The sequence below is a fragment of the Arachis ipaensis genome, chromosome B6 (assembly GCF_059453495.1).
Source record: "Arachis ipaensis isolate K30076 ecotype BB chromosome B6, ASM5945349v1, whole genome shotgun sequence".
NCBI lineage: Eukaryota > Viridiplantae > Streptophyta > Magnoliopsida > Fabales > Fabaceae > Arachis > Arachis ipaensis.
The window spans coordinates 88,927,889-88,940,729 of NC_142441.1; the positions used below are offsets into that span (position 1 = coordinate 88,927,889).

Genomic DNA, 12,841 nt, shown 5'->3' on the forward strand with positions numbered 1-12,841 from the left:
TGCAGATCAATATGCTTCTGATATTGCTGCATTAAGAAACATATTTCATGATGTATATAGAGGGATCAGGCATAAGCCACTGATCATTGCTCCCGGTGGCTTCTATGATGCTAACTGGTTCCAGGAATTTGTAAACAAATCTGGTAAATCTGTTGATGTGGTATCTCACCACATATATAACCTTGGAGCAGGTATCATCCACCAAAAAGGAATACTACTGTTATAATATTTGACAAATGTTTATGAATTTTGGTTATAACAAAAGCTACTACTTTATCTTACATACAGGAGTTGATGAGCACCTAATTGAAAGAATTCTTGATCCATCATATCTTGATGGAGTGGCTAGCACATTCAGTGGCCTCAAAAACATACTTCAAAAATCAGCAACCAAAGCAAAAGCATGGGTTGGTGAGGCAGGAGGGGCTTACAACAATGGCCACCATCTTGTGTCTGATGCATTTGTCTACAGCTTCTGGTTAGTTTAACTAACTCACCTTGAATTTCTTTTTATTATTTTTTAATTTTTTTTGTCATTGGAGATTCTACAAGCATTTACTCTAATGTTAATACATCATAACACAGGTATTTGGATCAGCTTCGAATGTCAACTGTTTATGACACCAGAACATACTGCAGACAGAGTTTGGTTGGAGGAAACTATGGATTACTAAACACTTATACTTTTGTGCCAAATCCAGATTATTATAGGTACCAAATATTAAATTTCATAGTTGAAGGATGTGCAGCATGTTATTGTGGACTATCTCATTTTAGCTTTCAAGTGTCATTATTACAGAAAAATATATTGTGTGCTCATTTTACAAACTCGCACATACCTTTCTACCATTGGTTGAGGGTGTAGACTTATCATATGCAGATCACACATTCTATCCAATGGTGAAAAGATGTGTTTTGTTTCGATATATAAAATAAAAATGAGTACAAATTATACATTCCTTCTTTGTGAGCTGATATATCCAACTTGTGTTCTGACATATATAGATGTTTACTTCATTAGTTGCTTGCCAGATCTGCAAGATCCGCAATTGGATTCAAGTAGGATAGTCTTTTAAAGCTTACTGACACTCGTGCTTCTAACAATAAGATGACACTGATGCACTATCTTTGCAAGGTATAATAACAATTGCACTAAAGGAATATATCATTTGATCACTTACCTTCTTTCCATTTTGCTATTTTGGCTCTAGGTTCTAGCTGATAGGTCGCCTGGACTGCTTGACTTCCACTTAGACCTTGTAAGCCTGGAAGCTGCGACTAAGGTGATGATTTATGCTTGGTTGGAAAAAGAAAATTATTCAACTGCTAATTGCTAATTTGGTTGGTTTATTGGTTCTGTTTCACTTTGTTCCCCTGTAAAACTGAGCACATATCTCCTCCTCTGACTTCTTGCAATGATATGTGTGTCACTTCCGTTTGTTTGTGGCTGAAAATTGTTTGTGCAATTCTGGTTGTTGTATTTCTGATTTTGTGCACTTTTGTTTGCTATGGCTGAAAGTTATATTGCTATTTTTGGCTCTTTTCTTTTCACCATGAACTAGAAGAAACATGGGATGACTTGGTATATATGAATTTTTCCCTATTTTTTTATTCATCTGCCGATAAAAAGCAAATAATACTAGCAAATAATACATTGATAGTTTTCAGTCTGGTTTTTTAATTTTTATAATCGCGAATGTCATTATAAATATTTTTCTAATTACTTTTCTATATAATTATGCAGGATAATATTGAGGATGATGATAATGAAGATTAAGTTGATTATTATTGTGGTTTATTAGCTAAGATAGAGTAGTGTTGGGAATGGATACATGTATAGTTGACTAATGACTTTTATTAAAAGATACTTATGTAGGATATAATATTTTAGTTTTTTATAGAGTATTAGTAGTAAATTCTAAGTGATATCATAGTTATTTTGATATGGCTATGTTTATTTTAATGAGATGTATGAATATTTAAAATTAACATTATTCTAGTACTTTTGGATCATTATTATAAATATATTTTGGTTACAGATAATTTTTATTATTTAAAAAAATTATTTAGTATAATTATGTATTTTTTTTTATTTTATAATATTTAACTCATTTAATTAAAAATGCAGAATTATTATATATATATATAAAATAAAAAAATAATAATAACGGACCTAAGGCTACATTTATATACAGTAGCTATAGTATGAAAAAAAAAACGAGGGACCTAAGGCTACACTTATAAAAAGTAGCCATGGAATATAATGTGGCTACGCTTGACAGGTGATGCAATAGTGTTGAAAAGCGTAGCCTATTCTAGTAAGAATGGAAGCTGAAAAGCGTAGCCTTTGGTCCTGCACAGCATCACTTGAAAAGCGTAGCCTATTCCCAAATGCCAAAAGCGTAGCCCTTGGTACAGAAAAGCGTAGCCTTTGAGAATAGGCAACGGCCGAATAGGAATCACCCCAAAAAGCGTAGCCGTAGCCCAAAAAGCGTAGCCGTAGCCTAAGGCATCATTTTTTTTCACTTTTGGCTACACTTTTCAAGTGTACCTGAATGGGTGTTTTTCTTGTAGTGTAACGTTCTCGAAGGTTGGCAAGCCTACGTTAAAAGATCCACGTTAACTAAGTTAACGTGGACTCTAACGTAAGGAAGGGGGAGACTTCTCAACGTTACTGGGAAAGGTGAGTCCCAATAACGTGTGCGAAGGACATAGAGGCAACGTTAGTGGCAACGTTTGTGCCACTAACATTGAAGTTAACATGGCTCTTACTTTGGTGAGGAACGTTAGTGAAAAAGGTAATTGTCACTAACGTTCTCGGACCCATATTTTCACTGAACGTTAACACCACTAACGTCCTGAGCTAAAGTCTCTGCCCACTTCACACTTTCTCTCTGCAAGTAAAGCCAAGCCCAATGAAGAAGATAACTGCTTCAAACTCAAGATCTAAAGGCCCATACCCAAGACTTGAAGAGCCAACTAGAATATCAGAAGAGTAGTATATATAGGAGTAGCTTTGAATTATTTTGGGGAGTTGGAAATTAAAGGGAGCCTCTTGGCATAGAATTACTCTCTGTATTTTACTTTCTCTGCACTTCTAGTTTCATAATGTATTCTCCATCTTTGTTTTCATTTTCCAGAGCTATGAACAACTAAACCCCTTTCATTGGGTTAGGGAGCTCTGTTGTAATTTGATGGATCAATATTAGTTTTCATTATTCTTCTTCTATCTTTTCTCTTGATTTTACTTGAAAGCTTTTGATCTTCATCCAATTGGGTAGTTATCTTGGAAAAGAAGCTATTCAAACTTGGATCTCTTCTGAACCTTGAAAGAGGAATGAAGAGATCATGCTAGAAATGCTTTCTCATGCTGGACCAAATTGGGTTTGGAAGGATATGTGACTATAATCCTCTCAACACTTGATTTGGGAAATGCATGTGGTATAATCAGTGACCATACTTCATTTCTTCTCATGAGCAATTGACCAAGGAATTTGCTATTGATCAAGATTTGAGAGATTGAATTACAAGGAATTGTAATTCGATCACTTAAGATTGCCAAGGAGATCAATGAGTGCATTGATTGAGGAAGAGATGAAAATGAAATTGATCCGGAGAATGCAACATCTCCTGAGCCCAATGAACTCCCCATTTCTGATCTTACCCATTCTCTTTAATTTCTGTCATTTACTTTTATGAGCAATTACCCCATTCCCATTTAAGATTCTGCAATTTACTTTCCGTCATCTACATTCAGCTCTTTATTTCTAGCATTTACTTTTCTGTTATTTACTTTCCCACTATCTAATTTTCTGCAAATCTCAACTCAAATTCTGATTCGCTCAAGTAGAACATTCCTCTAATTAAAATTGCTTGATCAATCAATCCCTGTGGGATTCGACCTCACTCTATTGTGAGTTTTTACTTGACGACAAATTTGGTACACTTGCCGAAGGAAATTTGTTATGAGATAAGTTTTTCGTGCATCATTTGCCCAAGTTTAGATGACACAAACTGGCGTTGAACGCCAGTTCCATGCTGTATTCTGGAGTCAAACGCCAGAAACAGGTTGCAAAGTGGAGTTAAATGCCAGAAACAGGTTACAAACTAACATTCAACTCCAAGAAAGACCTCTACACGTGTAAAACTCAATGCTCAGCCCAAGCACACACCAAGTGGGCCCCGGAAGTGGATTTCTACATCATTTACTCATTTCTGTAAACCCTAGTAACTTGTTTAGTATAAATAGGACTTTTTACTATTGTATTTACATCTTCGGATCAGATCTTTGATTAGTTTTATGCTATCTTAGACTTTCATGGGGGCTGCCTATTCGGCCATGCCTGGACCATTATCACTTATGTATTTTCAAACGGTAGAGTTTCTACATACCATAGATTAAGGTGTGGAGCTCTGCTGTTCCTCATGAATTAATACAAAGTACTACTGTTTTTCTATTCAATTCAAGCTTATTCCTTCTCTAAGATATCCATTCGCACCCAAAAACATGATGAATGTGATGATTATATGACGCTCATCATCATTCTCACTTATGAATGCGTGCTTGACAAACACTTCCGTTCTACATGCAACCAAGCTAGAATGAGTATCTCTTAGATATCTAATACAGAGGACCAAGTCCGAGATATTAGAGTCTTCGTGGTATAAGTTAGAACCCATGGATGGCTATTCTTGAGATCCGAAAAGTCTAAACCTTGTCTGTGGTATTCCGAGTAGGATCTGGGAAGGGATGGCTATGACGAGCTTCAAACTCGCGAGTGTTGGGCGTACACTACAAGATTGTTGCCATTTTGTGGCGGTTTTAAACCCCCACAAAACGAATTGTGGCAGTTTCTAAAACCTCCAAAATTGGAGGTGCCACGAGCTTATTTGTGGCAGTTTTTGAAAACCGCCACGACATTTTTTAGTGGCGGTTTTTTTGCTATTCTGTGGGGGGTTTTGAGTTAATAGATTCTGGAAGTTTTGTGTCATTTTTGTGGCGGTTTAAAACCCCCACAAAGTTAATTTTCAAATTTAAAAAAAAAGGGCCACAAACTGAACAACGGCAAACCACTACCAGGCTGCTATTCCTAATTTTGAGCACTGCCAAAAAAGAGGTTCTTAGCAAGTCACATTACTAATCATATTAACTAACCATAACTATACAAATATAAGTAAATAATTGAAATATTAATACATTGATAGAGTATGATTCTTGGTAGTGGATTTACAAAATTTCAAGTACAAAACAAAGATATCCCAGCACGAAATTCTTAGTATAAATTAAAACAAAATCAGTTCAACCAAAATCAGTTCAACCAAATTCATAGTATAAATTGAAGATATCCTAGGATCATAACTATATGATAATCTTCCATAAATTTGCACTTCATATTAAGTTTATATTTGAATATTTACAAGGAAAAAAAGGAGTTTAATCACAGTTAATCTGCACTTCATACATAATTAAAAAGAAAAAGAAAATGACATATAAAAATTTTTCAAGGATACTCAAGGCCTATCCTGTAACCACCATTAAACCTTGCTCGAAATATATTTGACTTGACTAAACAAATTTGATGAGCATAGAATCTTTTTCCTGGAGAAGGAAAACAGGGCAAATTAGTACATAAACTAATTTCTGACATTAGTTGACTTAATTATATAAATTATAATCAGTATTTGATCAGTGATGGAAACATTTAATTTTGTCTAAAATGTAATGCATGCATATCGCAATATATACCTTATTATCTTCAGTAAACATTTTGCAAAAAAAAAACCTCCTTATCACTTTATTTATTTATTTTCTTTGACATTAGTATGTGTATCTGCTCATTTAGGTCACCAAATTTCTAAAAACTATGTGAAGAAGAAAAAAAAAACACTTCGAAATGCACATGTGTGTGTGTGTATATATATATACCTGACGCTTTCGAACCCTTGCAACAGAGCTTTGAAGTTCTCCTTCAAGCTTAGTCAATTCTTCGTATTGGAGAAAAGCTATGCCTTCTCCAAGGTAGCGCTGAATCCCCATCTCAAGGCTTAGATTTTGACGCCTCAGCATTGCCATCTCAGTCAATAAATCTTCCTACAAAATTGATGATATTATTAAAATTATAACTTTTATGTATCTCATTTTTTGAAACAGATGATTTAATGACAAAAACGAACATGCAAATCATTCATTATACTATATGATTAGAAAGAAAATTGAGCACCTTAGTCTCATATAACTACCTGATCATGGGCATGTCCATGGTGCATTATGTGAGTCCCTGTAGATCGTTGGTAATTTTCAATTATTTGATCCATCCTGACCAAAATATTAATTTGACGTTCATATATATATTTAAATATGATAGGATAAGTAGATAGAATTGAGGAAAGCCCTAAGGAATATAAAAAGATTATACCTGTAGGGGTGAGAGGAGTAGTGAGAGAGCTTACCAGTGTTGGAGAAGGCGATGAGTCCTATCTGGGCGTCACAGAGGACAGAGAGCTCATTGGTCTTCTTCAGGAGTCCGTTCCTTCTCTTTGAGAACGTCACTTGCCTCGTCGTCGTATTTTCTATCCTCTTTATCTCTATCTTTCCCCTTCCCATGTTTTATTCCACAGTTGAAAGAAAGAAGCACAGAAGGAGCCAGGAAGAGAGTAGATCCGAGTCAACACCTCACCTAACCAGCTCTCCCACGATTTCCTTCTTTGCTAAGCTACTTAGGAAGCAATGCGTGAAATCAGGAAATTTTAGTAGTAAAATTGAAATCAGAGCTCTTTATCTATAAATTGGAATTTTCTAACTATAGATGTGTTATATGTACAGAAATAGAAACATAAGAACCTCAATAAGTAAAATAGTTCAAAGAGCCAAAACATATTATCTGTCAAGAAATTGAAGGATAATATGATCAATTAAATTAAATAATAGAAGAAGACACTAAAATAGGAATAAGAGTGAGGATAAGAAAAAAAACTTTATTGAACTGGAACAAACAAAATCCAAGCCTCTGTTTGATAGTATCAATCTTATCTTTACTATGCTCACAAAATGAAGGGCCAATTTTTCAGTTGTAAGTTTTCTAATAAACCACCAAAATTAGTGTTCCCATTACTAGCAGGATTCAATACTAATGTATATATTCACCATAAGTTACCAATAGTACTTTGCATTAATTCATGAGGAACGGCAGAGCTCTACACCTTAATCTATGGTGTGTAGAAACTCTAACGTTGAAAATACGTAAGTGATAATAGTCTAAGCATGGCCGAATGGCCAGCCTCCAAGGTCTAGAGACTAAATGTCCAAAGATTCGATCCTTAACATCATAGTAAAAAGTTCTATTTATACTAAACTAGTTACTAGGGTTACAGAAATGAGTAAATGATGCAGAAATTCACTTCCGGGCCCACTTGGTGTGTGCTTGAGCTGAACATTGAAGCTTTCACATGTAGAGGTCTTCCTTGGAGTTAAACGCCAGTTTGTAACCCGTTTCTGGCGTTTAACTCTGCTTTGCAACCTGTTTCTGGCGTTTAACTCCAAAATAGGGCAGAGAGCTGGCATTGAACGCCAGTTTGTGTCGTCTAAACTCGGGCAAAGTATGGACTATTATATATTGCTGGAAAGCCCTCGATGTCTACTTTCCAACACAATTGAGAACGAGCCATTTGGACCTCTGTAGCTCCAGAAAATCAGCTTTGAGTGCAGGGAGGTCAGAATCCAACAGCATCTGCAGTCCTTCTTCAACCTCTGAATTTGATTTTTGCTCAAGTCCCTCAATTTCAGCCAGAAATTACCTAAAATCACAGAAAAATACACAAACTCATAATAAAGTCCAGAAATGTGAATTTTAATTAAAAACTAATAAAAATATACTAAAAACTAACTAAATCATACTGAAAACTCTGTAAAAACAATGCCAAAAAGCGTATAAATTATCTGCTCATCACAACACCAAACTTAAATTGTTGCTTGTCCCCAAGAAACTGAAAATCAAAAAGGATAAAAAGAAGAGAATATACTATAAATTCCAAAATATCAATGAAACTTAGCTCCAATCAGATGAGCGGGACTAGTAGCTTTTTGCCTCTTGAACAGTTTTGGCATCTCACTTCATCCATTGAAGTTTAGAATGATTGGCATCTATAGGAACTTAGAATTAAGATAGTGTTATTGATTCTCCAAGTTCAGTATGTTGATTCTTGAACACAGCTACTTTATGAGTCTTGGCCGTAGCCCTAAGCACTCTGTTTTCCAGTATTACCACCGGATGCATAAATGCCACAGACACATAACTGGGTGAACCTTTTCAGATTGTGACTCAGCTTTGCTAGAGTCCCCAATTAGAGGTGTCCAGGGTTCTTAAGCACACTCTTCTTTTTGCTTTGGACTTCGACTTTAACCGCTCAGTCTCAAGTTTTCACATGACACCTTCACGCCACAAGCACATGGTTAGGGACAACTTGGTTTAGCCGCTTAGGCCAGGATTTTATTCCTTTAGGCCCTCCTATCCACTGATGCTCAAAGCCTTGGATCTTTTTTATTATCCTTGCCTTTTGGTTTTAAGGGATATTGGCTTTTTGCTCTTGCCTTTTGGTTTAAAGAGCTTTTGGCTTTTTCTGCTTGCTCTTTCTTTTTCTTTCTTTTTTTTTTCCATTTTTCTTTTCTCTTTTTTTTCGCAAGCTTTTGTATTCACTGCTTTTTCTTGCTTCAAGAATCAATTTTATGATTTTTCATATTATCAATAACATTTTTCCTTTTTCATCATTCTTTTAAGAGCCAACATATTTAACATTCATAAACAACAATATCAAAAGACATATGCACTATTCAAGCATTCATTCAGAAAACAAAAAGTATTATCACCACATCAAAATAATTAAACTAATTTCAAGGATGAATTCGAAACCATGTACTTCTTGTTCTTTTGTTTTTAGAACAGTTTCCATTTAAGAGAGGTGATGGATACATAGGGCATTCATAACTTTAAGGCATAGACACTTAAATACTAATGATCATGTAATAAGACACAAACATAAAGCATAGTAAACGAAAAACAAGAAAATAAGAACAAGGAGATTAAGGAATGGGTCCACCTTAGTGAGGGTGACGTCTTCCTCTTCTTGAAGAACCAATGGTGCTCTTGAGCTCCTCTATGTCTCTTCCTTGTCTTTGTTGCTCTTCCCTCATAGCTCTTTGATCTTCTCTAATCTCATGGAGGATGATGGAGTGCTCTTGGTGCTCCATCCTTAGTTGTCCCATGTTGGATCTTAATTCTCCTAGGGAAGTGTTGATTTACTCCCAATAGTTTTGTGGAGGGAAGTGCATCTCTTGAGGCATCTCAGGGATTTCATGGTGAGGAATTTCCTCATGCTCTTGTTGAGGTCCATGATCTCTTGTTTGCTCCATCCTCTTCTTAGTGATGGGCTTGTCCTCTTCAATGAGGATGTCTCCCTCTATGTCAATTCCAGCCGAATTGCAGAGGTGACAAATGAGGTGAGGAAAGGCTAACCTTGCTAAAGTAGAGGACTTGTCAGCCACCTTGTAGAGTTCTTGAGGTATAATCTCATGAACTTCCACTTCCTCCCCAATCATGATACTATGGATCATGATGGCCCGGTCTATAGTAACTTCAGACCGGTTACTAGTAGGAATGATTGAGCGTTGAATAAACTCCAACCATCCTCTAGCTACAGGCTTAAGGTCCAGTCTTCTCAATTGAACCGGCTTGCCTCTTGAGTCAACTTTCCATTGAGCTCCTTCCACACATACGTCCATGAGGACTTGGTCGAACCTTTGATCAAAGTTGACCTTTCTAGTGTAGGGGCGTGCGTTTTCTTCCATCATTGGCAAGTTGAACGCCAGCCTTACATTTTCCAGACTGAAATCTAAGTATTTTCCCCGAACCATGGTAAGCCAATGCTTTGGATTCGGGTTCACACTTTGATCATGGTTCCTAGTGATCCATGCATTTGCATAGAACTCTTGAACCATTAAGATCCCGACTCGTTGAATGGGGTTGGTGAGAACTTCCCAACCTCTTCTTCGGATCTCATATGAGATCTCCGGATACTCATTCTTTTTGAGCTTGAAAGGAACCTCAGGGATCACTTTCTTCTTGGCCACAACTTCATAGAAGTGGTCTTGATGGACCTTTGAGATGAATCTCTCCATCTTCCACGACTCAGAGGTGGAAGCAATTGCCTTCCCTTTCCTCTTTCTTGAGGTTTCTCTGGTCTTAGGTGCCATTTGATGGTTATAGAAAAACAAAAAGTTATGCTTTTACCACACCAAACTTAAAATGTTTGCTTGTCCCCGAGCAAAAGAAGAAAGAAAGAAGGAGAAGAAGAAGAAGAAAAATGTAGGAGAGGGAGAGAGGTGTGTATTCGGCCAAGGGGAAAAAGAAAGGGTTGTGTTGTGTGAAAATGAAGAAGGAATGAGGGGTTTATATAGGAGTGGGGGGAGGTTTAGGGTTCAGCCATTAGGGTTGGGTTTGGGAAGGAAAGGAGTTTGAATTTTGGAGGTAGGTGGGGTTTTTGGGGAAGAGAGGATGGATATGAATGGTGAAGAGGTGATGGGGAAGAGTGATTGAGGTGATTGGTGAAGGGTATTTGTTGAAGAGAGTTATGAAAAGTTGTGAAGAGGAGAGAAAAAGAGGTGGGGATCCTGTGGGGTCCACAGATCTAGTGGGGTCAAGGACTTAGCATCCCTGCTCCAATTAGGCCTGTAAAATGCCCTTAGCATGCATGTCTGGCGTTAAATGCCAGCTTGCTGCTTGTTTTTGGTGTTAAACGCCCAAAGGTAGCCTGTTTCTGGCATTTAACGCCACTTCCATGCTCTGTTCTGGCATTAAACGCCAGTCTGGTGCTTGTTTCTGGCGTTTAACGCCAGCTTGATGCTTCTTTCTGGCGTTAAACGCCAGTTTGATGCTTCTTACTGGCGTTTAAACGCCAGTAAGTTCTTCCTCCAAGGTGAGCTATTTTTAAAGCTATTTTTCATTCTGTTTTTAATTTTTCAGTAGTTTTTGTGACTCCACATGATCATCAACCTAAAAAAAACATAAAATAATAATAAAATAAAATAGATATAATTAAATAACATTGGGTTGCCTCCCAACAAACGCTTCTTTAAAGTCAATAGCTTGACAGTGAGCTCTCATGGAGCTTCACAGATGTTCAGAATATTGTCGGGACCTCCCAACACCAAACTTAGAGTTTGAATGTGGGGGTTCAACACCAAACTTAGAGTTTGGTTGTGGCCTCCTAACACCAAACTTAGAGTTTGACTGTGGGGGCTTTGGTTGACTCTGCAGTGAGAGAAGCTTTTCATGCTTCCTCTCCATGGTTACAGAAGGAGATTCTTGAGTTTTAAACACAAGGTTGTCCTCATTCAGTTAAAGGACCATTTCTCTTCTGTCCACATCAATCACAGCTCTTGCTGTGGCTAGGAAGGGTCTTCCAAGGATGACGGATTCATCCTCATCCTTCCCAGTGTCTAGGATTATGAAATCAGCAGGGATGTAAAGGCCTTCAACCTTTACTAACACGTCCTCTACTTGTCCATAAGCCTGTTTTCTTGAGTTGTCTGCCATCTCTAATGAGATTCTGGCAGCTTGCACCTCAAAGATCCCAAGTTTCTCCATTACAGAGAGTGGCATTAAGTTTATTCCTGACCCCAGGTCACATAGAGCCTTCTCAAAGGTCATGGTGCCTATGTTACAGGGAATTAGGAATTTACCAGGATCCTGTTTCTTTTGAGGTAATTTCTGTCTATCCAATGCATTTAGTTCATTGGTGAGCAAGGGAGGTTCATCTTCCCAAGTCTCATTACCAAATAATTTGGCATTCAGCTTCATGATTGTACCAAGGTACTTAGCAACTTGCTCTTCAGTAATGTCTTCATCCTCTTCAGAGGATGAATACTCATCAGAGCTCATGAAGGGCAGAAGGAGGTTTAATGAAATCTCTATGGTCTTTAGATGAGCCTCAGATTCCTTTGGTTCCTCAAAGGAAAACTCCTTATTGGTCACTGAGCGTCCCAGGAGGTCTTCCTCTCAAGGATTCACGTCCTCCTCCTCCTCTTTGGGTTCGGCCACACCAAGCAAGGTAATGGCCTTGCACTCTCTTTTTGGATTCTCTTCTGTATTGCTTGGAAGAGTACTAGGAGGAGTTTCAGTGACTCTTTTACTCAGCTGGCCTACTTGTGCCTCCATATTTCTAATGAAGGACCTTGTTTCATTCATGAAACTTAGAGTGGCCTTGGATAGATCAGAAAGCTAGATGGATTCTGCTCAGAATATTTTGTCTGTTGCTGAGTGGATGATGGAAAAGGCTTGCTATTGCTAAACCTGTTTCTTCCACCATTATTAAAGCCTTGTTGAGGCTTTTGTTGATCTTTCCATGAGAAATTTGGATGATTTTTCCATGAGGGATTATAGGTGTTTCTATAGGCTTCACCCATGTAATTTACCTCTGCCATTGCAGGGTTCTCAGGATCATAAGCTTCTTCTTCAGAAGATGCTTCTTTAGTACTGTTGGATGCAGCTTGCAATCCATTCAGACTTTGAGAAATCATATTGACTTACTGAGTCAATATTTTGTTCTGAGCCAATATGGCATTCAGAGTATCAATTTCAAGAACTCCCTTCTTCTGAGGCGTCCCATTACTCACAGGATTCCTTTTAGAAGTGTACATGAACTGGTTATTTGCAACCATGTCAATGAGTTCCTGAGCTTCTGTAGGCGTTTTCTTTAGGTGAATGGATCCACCTGCAGAATGGTCCAATGACATCTTAGATAATTCAGACAGACCATCATAGAATATATCTAGGATAGTCCATTCTGA

The 12,841-nt window shown here is 37.4% G+C and overlaps 1 protein-coding gene across 1 annotated transcript; it reads right to left on the reverse strand.

Moving 5' to 3' along the window:
* Positions 1 to 5,555: 5,555 nt before the first annotated feature.
* On the reverse strand, positions 5,556 to 6,604 carry LOC110263763 (MADS-box protein FBP24-like). Its single transcript, XM_088491901.1, has 4 exons — positions 6,418 to 6,604; positions 6,241 to 6,278; positions 5,927 to 6,091; positions 5,556 to 5,599 (listed from the first exon to the last, which is right to left on the reverse strand). Exons 1-4 carry the CDS (start codon positions 6,602 to 6,604, stop codon positions 5,567 to 5,569), a joined length of 423 nt encoding a protein of 140 aa, XP_088348027.1. The 3' UTR covers positions 5,556 to 5,566.
* Positions 6,605 to 12,841: the final 6,237 nt, after the last annotated feature.